This window comes from Homarus americanus, unplaced genomic scaffold (assembly GCF_018991925.1).
Source record: "Homarus americanus isolate GMGI-L3 unplaced genomic scaffold, GMGI_Hamer_2.0 scaffold14467, whole genome shotgun sequence".
NCBI classification, from domain to species: Eukaryota; Metazoa; Arthropoda; class Malacostraca; order Decapoda; family Nephropidae; genus Homarus; species Homarus americanus.
Window position 1 is genome coordinate 9,115,521 of NW_024733734.1, and position 24,638 is coordinate 9,140,158.

A 24,638-nucleotide genomic window follows, 5' to 3' on the forward strand; every position below is an offset into this window, starting at 1 on the left:
TAGCACGACAACAATTATAAAAGCTATTCCAGAAAGTGAGTTCCAGAAATGTTTCCAGTACGTACGTACGTACCGGCGCCTGTAGCATTAGTTCACGAACTTAATCGTCAGACTGTGTATTTTAATACTGTAGTACTGCCTGATACACTCACTCTCTCTCTCTCATCATACATTCCTTCAAACACTATCTCTCATATTTTCTCCTACCTCAGCTGTATCATACTTTTCTACTTCTAACTTCCCTTTTAATATTTCCATGCTGACGCTCTCCTTATTTTCATTCTTTTTTGTGGCCTTAAGGGACTTTGTTTCTCTACTCTCATATATTTTGGTGCTACATTACCAGCCTTCAGCTTGAAAATGCCAACCCTTGTATATATATACAGGTACCAACAATTGACTTGTTACATGGAAAGTGTAGTTTCATAATGAAGAGGAGATCCAGGGAAAACACAAACATCTTGACTATGTTGGGTTTATTTACTAACCCAGCAGTAAATTTTATGGCAACCTGTTGTGTGAATGAGGTGAAAAGCAAGACAGGGTATATATATTTGTTAAAGAATTCAGCTCTTAACCCCTTGTTTATGGGGTTGCCTGTGAGCTGAATAAAATGATTTGGCATTAGCCAAATAAAATATTAAAAGTGGCATCTCCATAGTGAAGGGGGATTAAATGTATTTTTTGTCAGTTATGAGAATAAGAAAATTAGAGAACTCAAAAGTAATTAGAACTGGGATGTTCCCAATGACAAAATATTTAAATACAAACAATTGATATGTGGCAGATTATAATAGCAGGTACTGTACTGTACTGTACTATAACTGTGTTAGTAAGAAAAGTAATTGCAAACAATGGATAGTTTTACAATTATTCACAAAGAAACTGATATTCATAGATTTTATATACTGTAACAATCATTTTAAGTTCATCTGCCGCCACCTTAGACAGTGAAAACTTTGAGATGGCAGATGATAAGACAGTATGATGGCCCTGACATTTCCTGTTTTTATTATACATTGTAGGAAATGATTTGTGTGTGTGTGTGCGTGGGGATCATGCCACAGTTAGCATGGCATATAGCTCATTACTCCTTGGTCAGTGTTGGTCGAGGATATTGTCATTCATCGAGTGTGTCTGTCTCTAATATTACAGTTTTGGGTGGATCAGTTTGAGTCTTGGTAGTCATCACGCTTACCATTTGTTTTTTATGCTCAGAGGTCAAGGTTACTGTTCAAGGGAAGGGTCTCTCATATGTTGGCGTCCACATTAACGTACTGGTGTGTTGGGTGGTGCTGTAGTCGAGGGCTGGGAATAGGACCTGATGGTATGTAATTGGTCTACATAATGGTGATCTGAACAAATAATTTTGTGAGTGAATTATGCAATAAGTTTATTTATTTTATAACAATTATTTAAAGTATATAACAAATATATTTATTTCAATATTTATTACTTTTAAAATAAGACGATATACCATTTTAGATACTGAAAATATTATATCACCTCATTATTTTGGATATTAAAGAAAGCTTAAGCATATGTATCCAAGTTGTTTTATGCAGCCATTAAAATTCACTTGAAGCTTTAGTAAATACATTGAATAAAAGTACAATACTTTATACAGTCTGGCAAACTCTCAAAAATTTTGGAGTAATTCAGAGAAACCCAATATAAAGGTGTTACTCATGTGAGGTCACCACATGGACAAGCAGAGTTGGCCGGCTACCTCCCACATAACACACTATTCATGAGAGGTTCACATATGGGCAGTGACTCCACACTATGTGCTACTCATATAAAGACAATATGTGTTGGTAAGTGACCCAACAATGCTCCACTTTTATGAGGTTACTAAATAGCCAAGTGGATGCAGGCAGCAACAATGTTAATCATGTGAGGTCACCAGGTGAAGTGTGAGGATTCTGAATTATTTTAAAATCATATGTTTGTTCAGTAGCCATAAAGTGTCTAAAACAGATGAAGTTGCTGGGGTTTATTGTACAGTACAGTACTGTATATCTATCAAATATATTTATATTTCTGGAAATTCAGCTTTTGGTGGGAACTGTTTTGATGAGTTGTGTAAATAATTTTGATCTGATTAGAAATTTTTTATGGGGTGAAGGGGCAGAGATCCAGCTCCATGGTGACTTGATGTTATGAGGCCCGGGCAGTGGTGCTGAAGTGTGTTTATTTGTAGTAATCAGACTTGGAGTAGTCCAAGGTGCAGAGAAGTAAAGTTTGTTGTTATTAATTGTATCTTCATTGTTTTAAGGATAGTTAAGTGGTGAAAATCCTGGAGCTTTTAGGACTCTTGCTCCTCTGTACTCCTACCACAATGCTGCCCCTAGGGACCTTGGTGGCCATCTAGAACACCCCCTTTATTATCATCATTGTTATGGAGAGGAAAAACAAACAGGTACTCAGTCATTCACTCAAGACAAACTAGAAGATTAAAGTAATTTTTATTATCTGGGTACAAAATTTTCTTATTTCTATTTACTGTACATAAAAAAAATATATATATATATATATATATATATATATATATATATATATATATATATATATATATATATATATATATATATATATATATATATATATATATATATATATATATATATATATATATATATATATATATATATATATATATCACCTCATATTTTATTAAAACTAAAATTAACAGATTTTTTATCTTACTTTGACAAGAAAGTAATAACAAAAGACACTGACATTTAAAAATCCCTTACTTTTTTACAAATGAGGACAACTTATACATGTACAGTACACTATTACTATATCTAACTGTACACACTTCTATTAATTGCAATATGGAAAGATAAAACAGAGCACTGTATATTTTTACCCTAACCTACACTCATTTTCAGCAGTGTGGAAAGAACAGATACAGAGGGAGTTTTTATAGGGACGTCAAGTGACGTGGCCAGGCAGGTGACTGCGGCAAATGTCAGGTAAGGTCTAATGAACAGCCACCGAGGTGATATAGGGTCGTTACACCACCCGACCGGTTGGGAGCATCGTCAGGTGTGGTTATTCATGGGCGCCACAGACACCAAAGGCAATCCCGGTGGATCAGGTTTGCTATTGGGATCGTTGGAAAATTTCACCGGGAAGTGGTAGTTGCCCAATCCATGGCAGTTCCGATGAATATAAAAAAATTTCACTCTCCAAACTTAGATATATTGAGATAGAATATATTAAAAATTTGTTGGAAATTAGTTTGTTGGTAACAGAAAGTCTTGTTTCCATTTACATTTAGAGAGACAGTTATTTACAAGTGTTAAATACATACTCCCAGCTGATCATGAGCGTGCAGCTGTATGTAACCAATACCACGCCACCAAATACCCCAGGCAATATTTTAGAGAAGGAACAGACACATTTACTTGTAGAGATGTCAACATACCTGCATGTTTATGTACATGATAACAGATGTTCCTCGAGTAAGAATTGTAATTTTCATTTGGCAAGAACAAATTATAGGCATCCTTTGTGATACAAAAATTCACTTGTACAAATTTTTTAAATTGACACCACTTTTTTTAAATACAAAAGCTTTGCCTGCTTTTACAAATTTGGGTCCAGGCAAAAATAATGGATAAGGGTTGCGTGACTCAGTCCAGTAATGGGAGGGTTTACTGTAGTTTGATACTGACATGATGAAGGGGGAGGTGGGCAGTGTGTGTGCATGAGCACGCAGCGGCCATACGCTGATATGAAAAAAAGCACTTTTGAAATTTGTAGTGTTGATAGTTTTCACACTTTATACCCTTGGCAGAATCTGTCAGCCATGCCACCTCCAAGTACAGTATAATATACAACCTGTATTACAGAGGTGCTATTACCCATGATGATATCACACTGTTAGGAAAATAGTTCTACCTGCAGTTTTCCTTGTTCCAGGTCGATTCCATTCTTTGTTTTATGTATCCCAAAATGCCCCGAAGTAACTGTAAGAGAAAAAAGTGGAGATTAGTATTCCTGATTATTGGTGAGATAAAAAATATCACTAACACTCTGTATGTCATTCTCAATTAAAAAACAAGAAAAAATGTCATGTTATGGCACTAGATTATCATCCCTTCACTAGATGGCTCCTATAGTGGCATCAAAGCAGAGCCGCCTTTATCTAAGACTCTGCATCAAAGTTGAACCACTGGTGTCATTGAGTTTAATTGACTTTGTGGAACACTATTACTTGACCGTCATTTTAAGTTATCAAGGATCATAAAAAAAAAAAAAGATGGAATGATGCTGGATTTCTATTTTTATGATGGAGTCAGTAACCAGGAGACTAAAGTAGTTAGCAACAAAGCATCTCTAGACCTTGCCGTGAGTAACACTCTGAAACATCGGGTGACGAATTGAAACGTATTTCTGTGGTTATTGTTGTACAGGAGAAATCCCGGTTACCCAACACCTACCAAGATTGAGAGGTGCCCGATAAAGAGTTTTCCGGTTAGTTGAACCTCACTCTTAGGATCCCCCAATAAACCCTACAATGCACAGTGCTACAGGCTGACTTCGCCAATTCGTGTCTTAGATAAACGTACTTCTTTAACACTTATTCCACTATATAAATAATATCTTATTTGTTCCTATGTTTTATGTACAGAACATTATCTTGGTTGTGTATAGAATATACTGTAAATGCTTCTTTAATATGTGTATTTTCATAATGGAATATAATGAATTGTATTAAGAAAAATGACTTACTGGCACGTGGCAAAGTTCACACATTCGTGTCTCAAAACAAACCTTTTAGTACTTCATAATCATAACATTGTATTCACTGATACTATCACTTTTGGAATAAGAGGAATAACTCTCAGGAATGGAGGCGTCCAACTGGTAAAAAAATATGTAGGAAGTTAACTTGATGGTGGATCTGGTTCAAATTTGGAAACCAACAGCTTGTGCTTTCTTCACGGAGCATCATGTCATATAGTCAACGCATGCTTGGTAACATTTCAAGGTCATGAGTGTGTGTAATTCCACTTTGTGCTAAATCTGAGTGTGGGTGGAATGCTTTCCTCACCCTGGGCATTTAAATCAACCACTTTAGCTCTACCGACTCTTATGCATGGATAATAGCACATTCTAACTATTTTTTTCTGTTCTGAAGTGGTTGAATGGTGAGAACTGCTTTGGGGTGTGGAATTTGACTATTACTTCTGTGAACATGTTGGGTAGATAGTGTTCAACCTTGCTAACTAACTGCTTTGGTTCTGCTAACCTAACTTATGCATGTATAATAGGGCATTCCCACAAGGAACTTAGATGCCAAGGACTGGTAAATATAATTACAGTATTCATTTATTATTTGTATTATCGTGAATTATATATATTGAGGGACATGGCATATAGGTAAGTTCATTTGCTTTATAAAAACATGTAGTACAGTATCCCAAAATATAATCATGTTATACAGTGCAATATGTTTTCTACAAGAAGTTGTGCTCAGATAAAAACGTGCATAAACATTACAATCGGGACGTAATTTCTCTTTTTTTTTAAAGTCTATTACACCATCAGTTTTTACAACACATAATTTCTAATAACATCACTGTACTCTTGAGCTTTTCCTTTGTTTTGCCATGAGCAACACAAATTATAAAATACAGTACTGTATATATATCCACTGCAAATAGAAAAAATCTACTTTTCAAAAGCACTTTACACTGTATTTTGAATTTATTTATTTTATGTGATTCCTCGCATCTTTTTATGCTGAAGACATTATTTACATCATTTTGAAATTCTTTAGATGCAACGAGTGCTCCAGAAAATTATGTTGAAAGCACTTTAGAGTTTTCCTAAATTTTTATTTTGTATTCCACTAATCTGTGAATTAACATAAATTTTTTGAGAGTAGCCTGTACAGTACATCCTTTTTATGACAAAAATAATGAAATTACAATATACTGTACCTCATTCTGCTTCTTCAGTTTATTGTGCATCTCATCAGTTTTGAGTTTAGCATCTCCCTGGTACACTAGGGTGACATTGTGCAGAGATTCGGCAATCTTGAACATCAAATCAATGGCTAGCTTAGCATCCTCTGCAGTTTTAATATCACTCTCTGAAAGTAAAAAATGGGTTTTATAATCAAAATACTGTACACTGTTTATTTACATCAGTATAAAAACAAGCAATCTCTTCAAAATGTGAACACTTAGGTTGCCTCCATGAATTAAGGGATGGATACAAGTACTGTAGAATACTTCCCATATACTTTTATTTAACTCCTGAATATTTCCACACTTTCTCAGTTAACCCCTAAACCTTGGGCCACCTCAGGCTGCTTCATATGAGGGTTTTGATTTGATGACAAAATTTTAAAATCTAGTCACTTATTTGTTTGACACTTTAAATCTGGAGGCCTATGGCATCTTCTTGAGTAAACCACAGTCATATTCTGGACAGCATAGACAGTGCTACATCTAGTGACCCCAAGCCGAGGAAACCCTCCCTCCCTCCAAGATAAGATTAGGAATAGTTCTATACCAATCAGGTATATAGAACATGGTGACAACTTCAATGTTCACTCTAAGGTCAGCACCACAATGACTTCTAAAAAAAAGAAACCCAAATCAAATACAGGGGGTCCCCGACTCTGAACGCCTGCTGATACGAACGAGGTTAAACTTTAAATTTACAGTATTTTATTTACCTGATGACTTGTTTTTACTTTCATTTACTGTATTTTGTCATTCTATTTCAATTTTCTCTTAAATTTAGTGATTTTAGAAGTATATAAGAACTTAGGCTATGATATAGTGGGATTTTAAACAATGTTCTGTAAGTACAGTGCATGTATTTCAACTTACGTACATTTTTGACTTGAGAACGTCCTCAGTAATGAAACCTGTTCGTGACCCAGGGACCCCCTGTATAGAGAGGCTGGAATTCACCTTACCTTCTGCCACCGGCAGCCCCCCACCCACCTCGCGCAGTCCGCCATGTTACGTTTTAAGTGCAGGGAAGTGGCTTTCTTACCGTAGAACTCGGATACCTTCACACTGGTTACTCACCCAAGAGATTATGGTGTATCACTACGTAGAATTTTGCTCTGCTTCCGGCACTCAATGCGTTATGTACTTGATAAATGATGATTTAGTGAATTCCACTAACTTCCAACATCCATCTAAGTTATTGGTTATACTTTGTCATAACCAATGAGTCATTAACCTTGGTAATAATGATAATAGAGGGATCACAGATACGGGCAGATGATTGCACTTACGTTTATTTGGCACAATTCCATACACTGGACTTATAATTTGCAGGGATAGGTCAGTCACTCACATTCACGCCACAGTACCGTAAGTTATAAGGGAGAGTTTGTCAACCTGGTGAATTAATCGTTTAGATCTATTAGGCCGGCCTGGAGTGCTCTTGTAGCAAACAGGCCCTCACCATTGATCACTTCCTTTACAGGGTGTGTTAACTTGTCGCTGGACTTTACAAAAAAATCTCGGGGATTTGCACACACAGACCCGTAGCACTGGTAGGACTGTATGGCCCCTGATAAGTCCGCGGAGCAGGAGGTCTTCTCTAAACCAAGGTCTAAAGCCCACTCGCTAAATTGGTTTTTTGAGGCGTGAAGTGAAGAACAGTACACCACTGTCTCACTGGCCTGCCCCCCCCCTACATGTCCCAGTCATGGCTGGCCGGTTACCTTATCTCTACCGTAAACAAACATTTGGGATGGGTTGTGCGGGAGGCCCAACGCAACCCATGACACGCCACTACAACAAAATTCAGCCCATAAGAGCCCACACCGACAGATATAAGAATAGCACCATCCCATCTATTGTTAAAATAATAAACAACTCCTGATTTATGTACTGTACAGCCCTGTAAATATATTCAATGCATATTATGTCTAAATAAAATGTAAGTCTGTATATTTTCAGCCACCAGCTGCAACTCTATTAATAAACAGTTTTTTATTATTAAAAAATGTGTGGACAGCTATACTGTATATACCCTAAGTGTTATATATGATTCTAGGAGGGATTTAGCTGGACTGAAGCTTGTTACTGGAAATACAGTATGATCTGTGATGGGGAACGTTTCAGTACCCCTCTCAGGTAACTGTCACTTTAGATCTCCCTCTTTAAGGGTGACCTTTGTACTGAGAGAAAGATGCATTAATATTTGACTTTATGGCTAAAAAATAATACTAACCTGACATGGTGTGAGATTTCACAATAAAGTTGAACTGAATCATAAGTTCCTCAAGATCATGTTTTTGAACACTCTTATCTCGGCTTTCCACAACTGGTGGGGCAGGCGGTTGTAGTTGTGGTGGGAGAGGTATTGATAGTAGTGCAACAGTACCTGCAAAAATAGTAAACACACATGTTATTCCTTTTTATAGATCTCATTTTTATCTGTGTAATTTGGAAGAATGAAACTTCAGATCAATACAGTACAACCTCCAGAATCAGAACTCTAAAATCTGGCTCCTTCAGTTATCACCATAATTTACTAAAGATTCTTGGTGTCTCTTGTCCAGAAACCCCCAGGAAATTTGCAAGGATTTTGTCATAGGTACTTATAGGGCTAGTTCTGTGGGTCAGTATATACAACATTGTTTATGAAGCTTGTATGTACAGAGGAAACCTTGAATATATCTTCTGACTCCAAAATTAAAACCACGCTAAAGATAACTATAGGGTGACAACATTTTGGGGGGTCACCATACAGTACAAAGTTGGCACAATTGATTTGAGCCAACAGACAGACTATTGACATCACCAGTGTGCACGTAGGCCTCTAAAACTGTAACATATTAACTCAATTATTAGAATTGGATCCTTTAAATTTCACAGCTGAATGATGGGTTAACACATAATGGTAAAACAGATTTATGGTACTTTTGTCTTAATCAAGAGCCACAGATTAACAGTAAAAAATGTGCCAAGTGAAGACAAAGAAATAACACCAACAAATCAAACCTGATCCACCTACCAGAGTTTGTCTTTGCAACAACTGGCACAGAGGTAACTGTTGGAGGTGGAGATTTATTCCGATAGTTAGACAGTGGAGATCCATCTCTTGACTGTGATCTTACTGGAGACCTGAGTGAGGGTTTTGGGGATTGTCTAAGAGACGGCATTGTGCACCGTCTCTTGGGAGATCTCGGAGGTGAACGTTTGGGAGAGTGTTGAGGAGATCTTTGACTGGAAAGGTGATAAGATCTACTCCGGGAGTCCTTGCTTCTTGATGGTCCTGGTGATGGGGACCTAGAAGACGATCTGAGAACACAGTTAATTTCAATGCATATGTATAGAGTGGTACATATACACCTGGAAAAGCTGTAATGCTCTGTACTGTATGTAAGTAATAAGAAAAAGACAAGTTAAAAATTATTGATAAACTTGAGAACTAAACAACCATTATCACACATTATGCTTCACCTCACTTGTTACATGCTCCTTTATCCTGTGAGCTGTATATTTCTTATGTTTATTTTTCAACTGGTAATTTCTAGTAGATATACATAATTTCCTTTTTGTTTTTACTCCATTACATGCACACACACTTCTAAATACAGTACAGAATGTGAAGCCATGTGGCAAGCTTGTGGAGATTGGAGGGTGTGGTTTTTGTGTTTACGACAGCATCTACACCTTAAACAAATTCAGGCCTAGGTGGCCCTAACGCCTTCTATCCTTGAACGTGAGGATCAATCATTATTATTATTATTACATGTACAATACAGTACATGTGTGTGTGTGTTTGAGTACCTCGCACAGTTTATACATTATTGCTTTCATCCAACTACAAAATACAGCACTAAGTGATTTAATGTGATATAATTTTCAATTTTTAGGGTACCTGGGGAGCTTGCCCTCTATACCTTGGTCTTGGGGCAAGTAATTAGTTCACAGTAGAGAGGGGCTACTTCTTATTACATTAGTATTTACCAGGCATCAACTGTCATGCCCGTTTGTGAAGTACTGAACACGTAACACCGAAATTTTATTTACATATGCTGTTGTAACACTACACCTCATTGGATGCCACTATGCTTAAATTGTTCTTATGTAATGATCCCTAGTTTAGACAGTCAAGCACACCACCAGTTCACACACTAACTACAATAACCAACATCTCAAATGCCCTATTTACTGTACTGTACCTGGACTCTCTTTTGGACAGCTTTGCCATTCTTAATGCTGTACTAGTAATTGCTTCTGCTTGCCACTTTTTGGGGAATAATTCTTGACCTGGAATAGACAAGTAATATATGTTGTAGCATTATCTACAGTAAATAACTGCACTATCATCATTTAATGAACATACTGAAAAGGAATGATACTTCCCCTCTGAGTTTACTAATCCCCGTTGTTTAACATACAAAACCAAAAGAAAAGATGCAACTTTTTTTTACTTAGCACTAGCCTTCAATGTAAATAAATAAATATATTTCTTTCAATAAAAATTAAGAAAAATTAAAGCTAGGCTACCGGTATGTACCAGGATTGAAATACTCATTGCAAATATTACCTGATAAGATTTTATAAAAAAAAGGGGGAACTGATCCAGACATTCCAGTTTATATTCAAATGACTTAAGTTATGGTTCACAGTCCCTGGGGGTTGAATGAAAACTCAGGATCTGGAGCTTTGATATGTGTGACTGGGTGTTAAATGTTAATCCCTGAATCTGGATAATCCTTAATCCTTCCCTGCCAGAACCATGAGGCCTAGAATTTACAATGGTCAATATTTAAAAATAGGCTACACTTGAGTCAAAATTCTTGTAGCACATTATTTGCTTCAGCAATAACTGGTCCATCAGGTTTAATGACAACCATATGATATTTCATCTCAGGGTTATTATATATTCCTACCTTTGATAGTTTTTAAAGCTCGAACATTAACACCTTCTTCTTTCACCAGTTTACGGCGGATTTCTTCACGTTCATTTACAGTTAATATCGAGGATTCCAATACACAACCAGATTTCTGGAAAGAAAATCATAATAATACAGAAATATATATCCTCAGCACTAAATCTCTCCATTAATAGTACAGAATTCTTTCAGAAATTTAAGTGAGATACAAGTGTTAACACTTAATATTTCTTCCTAGGTGTAAATTTTTTTTACAATGCTAGAGGTACACTGGTAACAAGGTACAGTATCATATGTAACATTTAACAATGCTTCAAATTGTATACAGAACTAGAATGGGTACAAATAAGCCCTTGAAAATGGTGTGCCATGTTTTATATTTTATAAATAGTGCTCATTAAGGTATTCATGAATGTATTGAATTCAAAGATAATTTCAAATGTATTTGCACTGTATTCATATTTTAATTCTCTTTTTCCCTGCATTCATATTAACATTTGTATTTACAGGAACATGAAGTACAGTACACTACTGTATAGTTTTCACATTCAAACACCAGTACTTTTTAATGAAAATTCTTTTGCAATTCTGACAAATAATATTTTTTAATCAACGATGCATTTTGTAACAAGTAGAAAAAGTACAGTACGTACAATTAAGCCACTTAAACCCTACCTAACCTAACCACCCCTCTCAGAAACTCCCCAACACTGAAAAGGTACGTACGATGTACTTATCGGTGTGTTTTTTTCCAATTAAATGGTGGTACATTGTGTCCAGCTTGCCATGAGCTCCACAAAGGATGCATTTATAATACGTCGTCCCATGTCCGCGGTCATATTCTTCTACCATCTGCAAACCTTTTGAAGAAGAAATCACCATGATATGTCAGTCCTGAATAAAAGAAAATATACGTATCAAAAATTTTAAGTTTTATGTATGAGGAAGCAGAAATTTTGATGTTAATATTTTACATGAAGGAACCATCTATGGAACTGTTAAACCACTAATACAGTATCAAGGAACAGTGTACTGTCAAATGAAAAGAATACTTAAGCTTAATAATGACAAAATCCAGAGCAGTGCCAAACTCACTTAACCTTTACCGGATCCTTCCAGCCACAGATACGTCAGGGCCAAATACTCCTCAGATATAAGGTTATTATATCGAGCAAATAAACACTACTGTACTTCTATAATTACTGTAAGATTAAAAGGCTAGTTGAATAAGTAAAACCGACTTGTGTGGCCAGAAAAGAAAGAGTTTTGGAACCTGTGCAAAACTATACTGTACTCTAAGTCTGGATATATACAGGCCTATACAGTTGACTACAGTGAGACCATCAATTACAGTGCAGTATATACTAAGAGTCATACTGCCATTACATGCAACACAAGAGAGTAGTCAAATGAAAATGAAGAATTTATCCTAAAATACCATTTTATGGCCCAGCTGAGAACTAAGTGCCTCCTGTAATGTGCTCACTACGCCGTCAGTCTAGACCCTGGAGATGTCACTATTAAGGCAGGGTCTAATATTATAAATGATTTGTCTCCCCAACTGATTCCTTGATAGTAAGCACATTTTGCTCTCTAGTAAACTACACATATAATGTACATTGAGAGTGTGTAGTGGTGTTACATCCATTAGTATTCCACCTTGTCTTATTTCTCAAGCTCAACCAAAATGGTCTTCAGGAGTCAATCCTCACTCATTTAAAGTCTTTGCTAAACAGTTCTTGTTCACTAATAAATTGGGAGAAAGTTCTAAAAACTATTGTTACACCTCGCCAGTCAAAAAAGAATTGCTTTCACACAAAAATTAAATTTACTCATTTCTTTGCAGCTCTACAGGGCTTCACTTCTTGGCTGTCCAATATCCAGGATTCAAAGGGAGGAAGTGGAACATGGAACAAGCAAAATCAAGGGTAATTATGATTTTTAATAGACAAGGAATATGGTCAACAGATTACAAGCCTAGTCCACATAGGAATTCTACTACACAATACTAAACCTAAAATCCACATACCTAAAGGGTTGACTTGGCTATTAAGCAGTTTAAAATGAATAGAATGAGGTGAATAATTTGCAGACAATGCATCAATGTTCACTTCTCCACTCTCCCGATACTTCTTGTCTCGATTCTGAGAAAGAAAAAGTACAAGTGATTTTTTTAAATAACATGCAACATAGAAACAATAGATATTATATTAAAGGTAAACAGGTAAAAACATCTTACAAATATTGAAGATATACTTTGCTACTCTCACTTTTACATCCAATATGCTAAATTCTTGTTAAATTCAAACTAAATCACTTTACCTTTTGGTGGCCCCCTGATCTACAATGCTCTGCCAGGGCATGCTCCGAGTTCATTTCTCTGTTGCAAATCTGTGAGAGGAAAATACAAGTACTGTACATATAAATTTCACTGCAGAATGTAGAAAAGATATATACAGGTACAGTACACACAAAATCTTTTTATGTTTATAGTCACTTTAACCAGCATACCTGATGTGGTATATGACAGAAGAGGAATCAGTTTATTTGGCACTAAAACGAATAACAGAGTCAAATGCAGAACTGAGGAAGGAAGGCCGAGTGAGGTACTTATCCAGGTACTTCTATAATTATATGCTATTATTATAAATCCTTTCATTTCTACTGAGCTATGACCATATTCAAATAAAGAACAAATATACATGTATTGGGGTAAAAATGGTGATGTTCAAGTAGTGATTGCTGTCGGTACTATACTTCACAACAAAATAATTTACCAGTTACCTACCAAGGACTAATAATTGTGTGCCTTACAGGAAATTGGATTTAATGATCAGGTTTTAGACCAAATTTAGTCTGGTAATGTAAAGTTCTCCTGTATCACCTAAGTTAATTGTTGATGACCTATAAGTTATTAAACAAGGCAATAAAATACATAACAAAGATACCAGACAACACATGAAAACCTGTTACACCAAATTTTTAATACAGTATCACTTTACAACTCTTTCAAGCCTTTATCACTACACCACCACTACACTAAACTTTATCCAGTCCTAATAAAACATGGTAGCAATTAAGAGCTAACACACACAGACTCTGCCTTCATTCATTCTTACTGCTGTTATACATGTGTACAATATAGTAGTAGTTTTCTTTTCAATCCAGGGGCCAGAATCCTTAATCAGTTTTACTTAAGTCTAAATAAGATCTTACCAAACAACGGAACTGCAAGCGCTTGGAAAGATCAATACTCATGACGAAATCTTCACTGTACAAAATACCTGAAAATAACAAAGGCTGAGATGTTACAATTGATATTCCGAATACATTTTCTCCGATACAAATAAGTATCAGAAAATCATTTTTACCAACTCATAAATTAGTTACACTGAAAAAAATAGCTCAATGAGGTATTTAAAATGTTACTAAATATTATAACATCTGAGTAGCATTTGAAAATATATTACAGTATACAGAACTTGATAAGAACACCCCGCATTCTCTTTTCTTTCCGTAATATTAAGTCCCACGATTAATATTTTTGGCTGTCATGACAATTATCAGGGCGAATTAGTGCAATATAGTGAAGGTTTACTTTATCTCAAAAACAGTATTCTCTTCCCACCTTGAAGAAAAATAAAACTTACGAATTGCTTCCTGAAATATATTTATATGAACCAGAGAATATGCCATGTCCGAAAACTTCTTCATCACATCCCTGGCGCTAGACTACAAAAGAAGGAAAATAGTTGTCAAATTAGTGTACAGTAAAACAAGAGACATAAAAAGCCAATAATTTTCCATAATTATGCAAACAATATTTATGAATCTATTTTTGGGATAATCTATTCAATCATTAATACTGGATTCAGCAATAAGTAAGAAATAAGGTCAATCATATCGAGACTCATAGTAGTAACAAAATGCAGAAGAAAAAAATCCAATAGTTATTATTATAAATTTCATAATCTAGCATAACGACTAAACTTGATGGTACAGTACGGTACTAGAAGAGAGCCCACCTGATCAATGGGGTACTTAAGTCGAGACATGGTTCCTGTATTGTATTGAGCAGCACTCATGGGGCCAATCTGTAAAATGAAAACAAAAATATTTACACTTCATTTAGAAATTCCAACAAATTAAGTTTCAGTACTGTACTTGGAAAACAAGAGAACTGTTACCCAAAAATTATGGTAGTACCTGTACATGTATTTGTTATAGTGACATATTGTAGTGTATACTTAAAGGACAATAAGTTGACAATGAAGAGTACACCAACCATCTGAATGGCTAGTACCAAGAGCTGATAAGTAGTGAGATAATCAAGTAATAAAAACAATTCTCTGAGTAGTAAGTTAGCCTGGATTCTTGTCCTTAATTATTACTCCAATTGGCAATTTCTGAGAACAGCTTTACCAACATGACGCTTCAACAAAGTACGTAGTTTTCATTGGTACTAGGTAAGGTTAGGTAGGTTTCTCTTTGGTTGGTTAAGTCTGGTTCTATTAGGTTCTTATAAATGTCGCCTCTTTTAAAATATTTACTACAATGATAATAACATCTGTGAACAAATTTAAAGAAATCGAAAAACTCCTTCTGGTGGTAATCGGCAAATTTTTAGTTTTCATCATGCATGTATTTAGATACCCAAAGAACCTGGGGTTTTGGGAGGGGGGAAATCACAAAAACTAGTTATTACCGACAGATAAAAGTCCAAATCGTTCAAAACACACAACAAAAACAATTGCATATCTAATTTAATCTAACCTAACCTTTCCACAGCTTATCAAATTCCGCCAGGTTAAGGTCCAGCAAAATCAACAACCTGTGAGCGAGTTTGGACGACACTTGAGCTTTGAGAAATTTACCATACTGATATAACCTTAGTGTATAATAACCTTTTATCTTTATGGTGAGACAAAATATGAAATATATACGAGATAGAAAATAAACTTATAAATACTTTTCAGTGGTGCTCCTCCTAATGTTTACACTCTGGAGAAGTTAGGAGAAACATCTTTTAAAATACTTCACTTAACATTTTTTTTTATCTGATAACTAGATTAAAACAGAAATTAGAAACTCGTATGTGTTCTGAATAATAAAAAAAAAAAGATTGAGATAGGTTAATTATAATTACTAATGATAAAAAATAAGAACACAGGCTATACATATTTTACAGTTTCCTAATATCTTTTATGGCTGATTATGGTTTGGTAACTATTCTATTTTCGCCAATTCCTTTCTTTTAATATGACCATTTCTTTCTGCTTTAGTTAAATATGACTTTCATTTCTTGTGCAAATGAACTTTGTCTTTCTTTAGAAAATCGACCTGACCTTACCTAACCTGGTATGATTTAACTAATAGACGAGAACAAATGCAAATGTTCTTTTAATTATTGTGTTCCTGTGTAATTTACAGTTTGGGTAATCCATCAGTCCGTTCCTGGCTAAGGATCTGTAAGGATTTATATATTATACCAGAGAAGATATGTATAATATTTTGTGTCCCAGGAAAATTGTCCGCTCTCTTGAGGTACAGGACTCGCTAAGTCCCAACAATGTTTCCATAAAGACCTACAAGTGCAGCTGCTCTCAGTCTCACCTGGGCGGTTGTCGGTCGGTCACCAGCTGTTCAAAGTTCAAACATGGGTTAAGCTGCTTTGGTTAAGGACGAATATTTTTTGTTGGCTTGAGAGTGAGTGAATTCCATAATATTTTGCCAAAGACAAGGAGTTGTGGGTCGACTACAGTAGTAGTTGCCAACAGCTACTGTACATATATAATGAAGCAGAGGGAATCATTATGTGGGGTGTACAGTACAGTCTGTGTACATGTTACACTGTACTCCTTCATGTCGCTGGGCAGTAGAGGCAGTTCAGCTGTTGTTCAACTGTGGAATGCTCCAACTACAGATACAAATGTCCAAATTTATAATTTTTCCTGTTCCTTACAGATAAATTAAGGTAAGCTTAATATTTTGTTACAAGTTTTGCATGATTAACTGTAGAATTACAGACACGTACAATAGACGGGCAAGGGGTGACCTAATTGGTTGATAAATACCCCAGAGGGGTCCGACTAATTACCCAAATGTACCCATATGTAGCCGCAATGAAGTCAAATGATGGTCCTACATGAATTAATCAGACTGCCAACCATTTCTCGACTAGTATTTGGTGCCACAAAAAATTGGTAAACTTAATTTAATCTGAGTTAATAGATCGAGTGCATGTACCTAACCTAACCTAACCTAACACAACTCAGATTAAATTAAGTTTACCAATTTTTTGTGGCTTTATGACACCAAATAATAATCGAGAAATGATTCACAGCCCAATTTATGCTTGTAGGACCATCATTTGACTTCATTGCGACTACATTTGGGTACATCTGGGTAATTAGTCGGACCGCCCCAGAGGGCACTACTCAATCGAGTGTCCATACCTGGACCTGGGGGACGCCTGCCCCACAAGGGGTCGGTGAACGGAAATAAAGTCACAGGAAAAAAAGTCACACGACTTGTACACATTGACAACACAATGTATATATGATGGCATTGCATGTAGGTTAGGTTTAATTAGGTTGGGTTTTTCCGTGCCTTTTTTTGTGACTTTCCTGGATTCAAGGGGTCACAGCTCTAGGTTGAACATGTGAACATAAGAATGGAGGAAACTGCTGCAGGCCTATTGGCCCAAACTGGACAGTCCCGTTTACACCCAACATCTATCGCCCATATATCCATCCAACCTATATTTAAAGCTATCCAGCGGATTTGAGTTAATTGTGATGTTTGGTAACTTGTTCTACTCATCCACTACTCTATTTCCAAACCAATGTTTACTTATCTCGCACTTAAATCTAAATTTGTCTACTTTAAAACCATAGCTACAAGTTTGCTCCTGGTTGGATAGTTTGAGTACCTTTGTTATACCACCTTTGTTTAGCCCTGACTTCCATTTATACACCTCGATCATATCGCCCCTCACTCTACGTCTCTCGAGGGAGTGCAAATTAAGATTCTTTAACCTTCATGTGAGCATGAAATTCTTGTTCCTTTAGCATTGGTTGTATCTACTGTATATAGTAGTAAAGAATAGGTAGGTCACATCATCAAGTACTACAGTACTGTATTTTATTTTCCCCATAAGACGTGCTTAGTTTCTCCAAAACATTAACTTTGATTTTTCGTGGAACATTACTGTACAGTACTTTCTTGACATCTGAGTTTTTTGTGCACATACGGTATACAGTTTTATGTACAAGGCTTTGGATGGGGTGATTGTGTTAGTAGCATTATCGGTTAAGATTTACTCTATCTGCTTTGCTACTGATTGGCTCGTTACCGTACCTTACTGGTAATAATAAAGAACCATAAAGAAATACCAAAATGAAAAAAAAATCAAAATTGAGAAACAATATACTGTATGTATGTTGTGTTGTCAATAGTAAGAGAAACAATTGAGACCCTGCAACTGTGTGTAAATGAGGCAGAATGTCAGATCAGCATCCTGGGACTTGGTCACAATTTTCGTGATGCCATATCGCAGCAGGGTCTACCATTAGACAACACATCATGCTTCCAATATCTTCCCAGGCGGTAGTGCCTCCCTGTTTGGTAGCGGCAAATCTCGAGTTGTCACTACTCTCAGTATGTAGGGACTCTAGGTGCAAGCGTTGGGTTGTCAACTGCAGAAGGAAGGATTTGGACAAATTTGAAGCGGTATATCTTTATGAAAATTGTCGTCTCTGTGCTCTACGCTTTGAAGAATTGTAGTTTGTGAATCCTACCTTGAAAAAACAAGCTTGTATGGAGTGCTATACCAACATTATTCCCAAATGTGCCAAATCCCTCTTCACAGCTACAGTCTACAAGACCTCCATCTAAGCAGCATTATCTTAGGCAACTTGTGGCAGAAGCCTAGGAGAAGAGGAGCGCGTAGGTAAGTGAAATGGCCGACAAAATCATTTGGTGTATAGTTTGCACGTGTTACTGTACAGGTATCCTCCACTTTAGGGAAACTCAGGTTATGGACATTCACCCATACAGAATTTGTAAATTGTAGCCACTAAATTTGTTTCCATATCACTACTGAAATGGCAGTCTGTTAAAAAAACTACAATATAATACATTGGTTAACTGTCTGTGATATATAAATTTTCTTATTAAATGGTGGGGTGTTTTTGGTTACATGTACTGTATCAAAAAATAAATACAAATACTGTAAATGTTTTTGAATGCAGATTTTCTTGATTCCAAAAATATAATATAACTTAACCAAACCTAATAAAAATAATATATATATTTTTCACAAATAATTTCTTAACAAAAAAATTCTGTACTATATATTTTTGAATCGGTGAGACATTTTTCATTCAAAAACATTATTTATATATAATACAGTACTGTACAGTACATGAGGCAGAAAAGACCCAAATGGTGTAAAACTGGTGTAAAGATGTGGCTACCACCAACCCTTACTGAACAACTGAAGGAAGAATATTACCTTAAGTAGGCAAATAATTAACTATAACTGCAAAATAATCAATGTGTTGCTTTGAGAAATTATCCCCAGGTATCTAAAGTTGGATGTCAATAACTTACGATGTATAAACTGTTTTTATTTAATAATCTGGTATTATCGCACAATCCTGTAAGGCACAATGGGCTTAATTTGATTTTTACTTTCCAGCCGCTTGGCGATGTCACCGTCACGGAGAATAACAAATTTAACATTGACTGGGGCTATCCTCCAACTGTCTCAGAATCCTTGGCTGGACTCGGTGTGTTTTTATCTCATCCAGCGTGTACACTTGACCCCAGCTCTTGGATTTAACTCTTACGTACATCTTATTCAAGACTGTCCAGTGTATTACCCTTGTTCACAATGAGTGAAAAGAGGCCATCAAGTGCAAGTGAAATCAGTCGTGCTAAAAGAGCCCGTAAAGGAATCACATTGGATATAAAACTTGATGTTTTACGGAGGTTTGATGCGGGAGAAAAACTTACCCAGATTTCAAAAACATTAGGGCTTGCCACATCTACAGTGGGTTCAATACGTTATAATAGAGACAAAATTAAGTCAAGTGCTCAAGCAGCTACTCCTTTAACTGCCCGTACGTTGTACTTTCATAGGAGTCATGTGATGCTTAATATGGAGCGACTCCTTAGTGCGTGGATCGAAGACCAGACCCAACGTAATGTACTGATAAACACGATGATCATTCAAGAGAAGGCAAAAAGTTTGTATAATGATTTACAGAAAAAGGAAGATGCAACTTCTGAAGCAAAACATTTTCAGGCTAGTAAAGGCTGGTTTGAAAGGTTTAAGAAGCGCCATAATTTGCACGCCATTAAGACGATTTGTGAAGCTGCCAGTCCTGATACAGAAGCCACACGTAAATATCCTGACGAGCTGAAGAAAATTATTGATGAAGGAGGCTACACACCAGAACAAGTGTACAACGTGGATGAAACTGAACTTTATTGGAAGCGCTTGCCTGCTACGACATTTATTTGTAAGGAAGAAAAGTCTGCATCAGGTTTTAAAGCTTCAAAAGATCATCTAACAGTTCTTTTGGGAGGAAACGCTGCTGGTGATATGAAATTAAAGCCCCTACTTGTGTATCACTCTGAAAATCCAAGGGCTTTCAAGGGCTATGCCAAGTCTAATTTACTTGTGATTTGGCGTTCAAATAAGAAGGCTTGGATGACTATAGGTCTTTTTCAAGACTGGTTCACAAATTATTTTTGCCCTGCTGTTGAAAGGTATAGTGACAAGCATAATATATCCAACAAAGCATTGCTCCTCTTAGACAATGCACCAAGCCACCCAGTGAACTTGAATGATCTTTCTAATCATGTGAGAGTGGAGTATATCCCCAAGAACACAACTGCCTTGCTCCAGCCAATGAATCAAGGTGTGATCACAAAATTCAAGGCATATTATCTAAGAAGAACTTTTAAACAACTCTTAAAAGCAATTGATGGGGAGGATAAACCTACAGTTAGGGACTTCTGGAGAAAGTTCAACATCATGGATGCGGCGGAGAACATAGCAGAGTCGTGGGATGAAGTGACACCATCAGTTATGAATGGTGTTTGGAAAAACATTTGGCCAGAGTGTACTCACGACTTTCACAGTTTCCCACAAGCAGAAAGTATACATCAAATTCAACAAGACATTGTGACACTTGCAAATGATGTAGGCTTTGCAGAAGTCATAGAAGATGATGTGGTTGAGTTGTTACAGTCCCATAGAGGAGATCTGTCTAATGAGGATCTGATGCTGTTGGAACAAGAGCGAGCTGCAGGAGAAGAGGAGGCTACAGAAGCTCCACCCACCCCACTTCAGTTGACTACAAAGCAAATGGCTAAAGGGTTTGCACTTATTGAGGAAGGTTTGCAAATCTTTGCTGCTAATGATCCCAATCGTGAACGTAGCCTTAAAGTTGCAAGAGCAGTTCGTAATGGCCTCAGTTGCTACAATGAGCTGCATAAAGAGAAGATGTGCCGTAAACATCAAAAAACAATATTTACAGGTACAGTGCGTATATATTATTTTATGTACAAAGAATAGCCCCTTCCACACTTACACCATCCTCTGGGCAATGTGATACATTTCACCCACTTAGTTGGGTTGTCACCCAGCTGACTCACACCAGAGGGAGGGAGAGCAGACTGGTGAGCTGTTTTTACTCAGTTACAGCTCACTGCCCCCACACACAAAAGTTCACATCCCATACATACACACCTATACCTGTACTCTTCATTTTTCTTATTTTATAGTTCTAGATTATATATTCTTTATTTTTAAGCCACATTAGAACATTGCAATTATTTGATTTGATTTTTGTCAAACGAATACAGATGAGTAATAAACACAATGTGCTAGCAAGAGATGGTGGGTTGATTGGCTCACACAAGGGCGAGACTCAAGTGTAAGGGTGGTTCAGGGGGTCAGACACGAATGGGTTGAGTCGCATTCTATGGATACATATACTGTGAGACCCTATTGTATTTATTGTGGGTACTAAAAAACTCAATAGTTTAGGTGATTCCATGTGTAGGTGCTTCATTTTTTGTGTCATTGCATTATTTGAAAATTACAGTATAGCAGTTTTGTTTTTCATTATGTCCAAGGAGCAACGACACCTGTGAGCCAGCAAGAAGCATCAACAAAGAAGAAACATAGAACTAAAGACCAAAGGTTGAAGGTTGTCACAACAAAACAGAAAACCAGTATCAAGAGTTTGGAGCACACTTACACAACAAAGGCAGAGAAATGTGTAAGTTCAGTACAGTACCATTTTTTATTGTCCTCTTGAAAAGAAATGCATTGTATTGAATTACTAGAATGTAAATTTAATAATAAAGGAAGTCATCTGAAAAATTATGTCAAAACCCTGTTTGTCTCAATGAGATTACACATCAGTCTCAAACTCAACAAACATGTACTGGATTTGTTACATTCAGTTTTATTTTCTCCTGTAGGATAGTACTGTACTTATTCTTTCCACATTTAACTTAAACCTAAAATTTGATATGAGGACATTAATGGTACCAGGTACTGTACTGTATAAATATCCTAAAACAAGACCATGAATATATATACTGTTTTATTAACTGCTTGAGTCTGGGGCCCACTCTTTGTTGAATAAAATCGTCTGCCATTACCCAAATAAAATACCAGAAGTGGTATCCCCATAGTGAAGGGTTTAAAAATAAGAAAATATGAATATCTTTTATATGAATACAACTTATGTTGTCATAGTGCCCAACATTGTTTTACTGAGCATATTTTATGATAATGATTATTTAGTGTACAGTCATGGTCAAAAGTAGAATTACAATATTAATCCTTTTTAAGACCTTTGACTTGCAAAGGGATCATATTCCCAAACCAAAAGTCTTCAGGGTGATAAGGAAATATGGGATACAATATTATGAAAGATTTACGTAGTGAGTAAAACTGATCGTGAAGGTAGTTTCTGCTGCACCATTACAACCAGGACCACCTCACTCTGCCCTGTTCTATGTTTTTACACTATTAAATATTTACCTAAATTATTTTCGGTTTGTTTTGGTTGAACATTTTTCATCTATTATCTCTAAACTGAATTAACATGTTATATTCTGTTGCAGAAAGAGGTATTGGAGAAGCATGACTCGGCCGCACCCACTGCCGGGGAAGCTGGTTCTGGGTGGTTATTTGGCAAAGCATTAAAGGAAGAAAATATTAATAATAATGTGGATGTTCAGAAAGAATTAATGAATAATGTTTATACAAGACAAGATAACCTGTGCAGTATTATAAAGGAAGAAGAAGCAAGTGATGTGTGTTTAGAGAAAGACGACCTGAATAGAGCTGTATATTTAGAGATAAATACAGAAACAGTTTTAAGTGCCAAGGTGGAGGACAGAAACAGTTTTGAATCCATAAAGAAAAAACACAAAAATACAAAGAAAGGTAGTGCGGACAATGTTGTGTTCATGGTGGAAAAATCTGTCAAAAATGAAGTGGTGAACAATGAGGATTTAGAAATGCATGGCATATTGTCTACACAGCCAGGAAACCAGTTGTGTACGTTGCTCATGAAGGAAGGATCAGACGGTATTGGGGATTTCAAGGAAGTAGAAAGTGATGGAGATGTACAACAACAACAATTTAATTATATTTGTAAGGAGGAAGAGGTACTGGATGGAGAATATGTTTACTGAATGTCAAGAGAATCTACTACATACAGTGAAGTGTAATTACCAGGGAAACAGAATACTGTACGTAGTGATAAGCTCTACATTTGAAGGTACCGGTAAGGAAAATGCAAAAGTAGAAAATACATAAGAAAGTATAAATAAGTGTTTCCCTTAAAAACAAGTTGGTATTAAGACTTTTTGTAACTACTTGTTGGATTTGTGATAATTGATTAATTATGATCATATAAAATTGAGTATGTCTTTCTTGTTCATAACAAACCAATATTGAACTGTAAATTAATAATACTGTACTGGAAATTCACTAATGTTAATACTGTGACATGCCACTAATGACTAAGAATATAGAACATTTAAATCTTAATAGTAGAAAGCACTAGCAGAAGTGGTCAAACTTTTGTTGACCAATTAAATACAAGTCACGAGTGTGTGTGACGATTATTCACAGCTACACACTAAATGACAAGGAGTTTCTTCACTTGTACCAAGACAGTTATTGGTTGTAAAATGCCAAAGCAAGTTTATGGTGCTGTTAGAATTTCCTGCTATTGTACAAAGATAAAAAATATTTCCTTGTAATATGAAATTCATATATGCAACATTTACAAAAAAAAATGAGAAATACGATTGGGCGGAATCCTAAAGTTAACATGTTTCTAAGATAATTGCAGAAGTGAAGTATGATAAATAGTACAAATATTTCCTTTAGTTGTATCACGAAATGTTATGCAAGTGACAAATGTTCATACCTGTAATGAACATTGAAAAAGAACACTGAAATAATGTATGCTGTACAGTTTACAGTCAATTATTTGAGCGTAAAAGGTGGGTTTGTGAAGTGTGTTAGTTATTGTCTTGTTATGTCAGGAGAAAAAAGTAAAACCAAATGAAATAAGTGCATTGAGTTTTCTTTAATCTGTCAAGTGATGGCCACTAGGGATTGCAAGTGTGTACTGTTCAAGCTAATCAAGATCATCACTCTAAATACAGTAAAAGTAACTTAACCTTTGAATTT

General features: G+C 36.0%; 2 protein-coding genes across 5 annotated transcripts; one reads left to right on the forward strand and one right to left on the reverse strand.

Moving 5' to 3' along the window:
• Window positions 1–2,666: 2,666 nt before the first annotated feature.
• On the reverse strand, window positions 2,667–15,697 carry LOC121870015. Its single transcript, XM_042371737.1, has 13 exons — window positions 15,679–15,697; window positions 14,926–14,994; window positions 14,551–14,632; window positions 14,117–14,184; window positions 13,223–13,291; window positions 12,930–13,044; window positions 11,627–11,760; window positions 10,898–11,012; window positions 10,184–10,271; window positions 9,010–9,296; window positions 8,224–8,376; window positions 5,961–6,112; window positions 2,667–3,980 (listed from the first exon to the last, which is right to left on the reverse strand). The coding sequence occupies exons 2-13, from the start codon at window positions 14,983–14,985 to the stop codon at window positions 3,909–3,911; spliced, it is 1,395 nt and encodes a 464-aa protein (XP_042227671.1). The 5' UTR covers window positions 14,986–14,994; window positions 15,679–15,697; the 3' UTR covers window positions 2,667–3,908.
• Window positions 12,736–24,519, forward strand: LOC121870014 (tigger transposable element-derived protein 1-like). Of its 4 annotated transcripts, XM_042371734.1 has the most exons (5): window positions 16,168–16,874; window positions 18,771–18,851; window positions 19,602–21,450; window positions 22,052–22,197; window positions 23,054–24,519. In XM_042371734.1, the coding sequence occupies exons 3-5, from the start codon at window positions 19,797–19,799 to the stop codon at window positions 23,627–23,629; spliced, it is 2,376 nt and encodes a 791-aa protein (XP_042227668.1). In that variant the 5' UTR covers window positions 16,168–16,874; window positions 18,771–18,851; window positions 19,602–19,796; the 3' UTR covers window positions 23,630–24,519. The 4 variants fall into 4 exon arrangements, with proteins under 4 accessions (XP_042227669.1, XP_042227668.1, XP_042227667.1 ...); XM_042371735.1 differs by lacking the exons at window positions 16,168–16,874; window positions 18,771–18,851 and adding an exon at window positions 12,736–12,828; XM_042371733.1 differs by lacking the exon at window positions 18,771–18,851.
• Window positions 24,520–24,638: the final 119 nt, after the last annotated feature.

Bases quoted from the DNA above. Each gene is read 5' to 3' on its own strand.
- LOC121870014 (XM_042371735.1), top strand. From the start codon at position 19,797: ATGAGTGAAAAGAGGCCATCAAGTGCAAGTGAAATCAGTCGTGCTAAA. The intron at 21,451-22,051 runs GTACAGTGCGTA...ATTATGTCCAAG, and splicing joins TCAAAAAACAATATTTACAG to GAGCAACGACACCTGTGAGC. The intron at 22,198-23,053 runs GTAAGTTCAGTA...ATTCTGTTGCAG, and splicing joins CAACAAAGGCAGAGAAATGT to AAAGAGGTATTGGAGAAGCA.
- LOC121870015 (XM_042371737.1), bottom strand. From the start codon at position 14,985: ATGAGTGCTGCTCAATACAATACAGGAACCATGTCTCGACTTAAGTAC. The intron at 11,761-12,929 runs GTATGTGGATTT...CTTCTTCAAAAG, and splicing joins TAGCCAAGTCAACCCTTTAG to GTTTGCAGATGGTAGAAGAA. The intron at 11,013-11,626 runs GTACGTACCTTT...TTTTCTTTCCAG, and splicing joins AACACACCGATAAGTACATC to AAATCTGGTTGTGTATTGGA.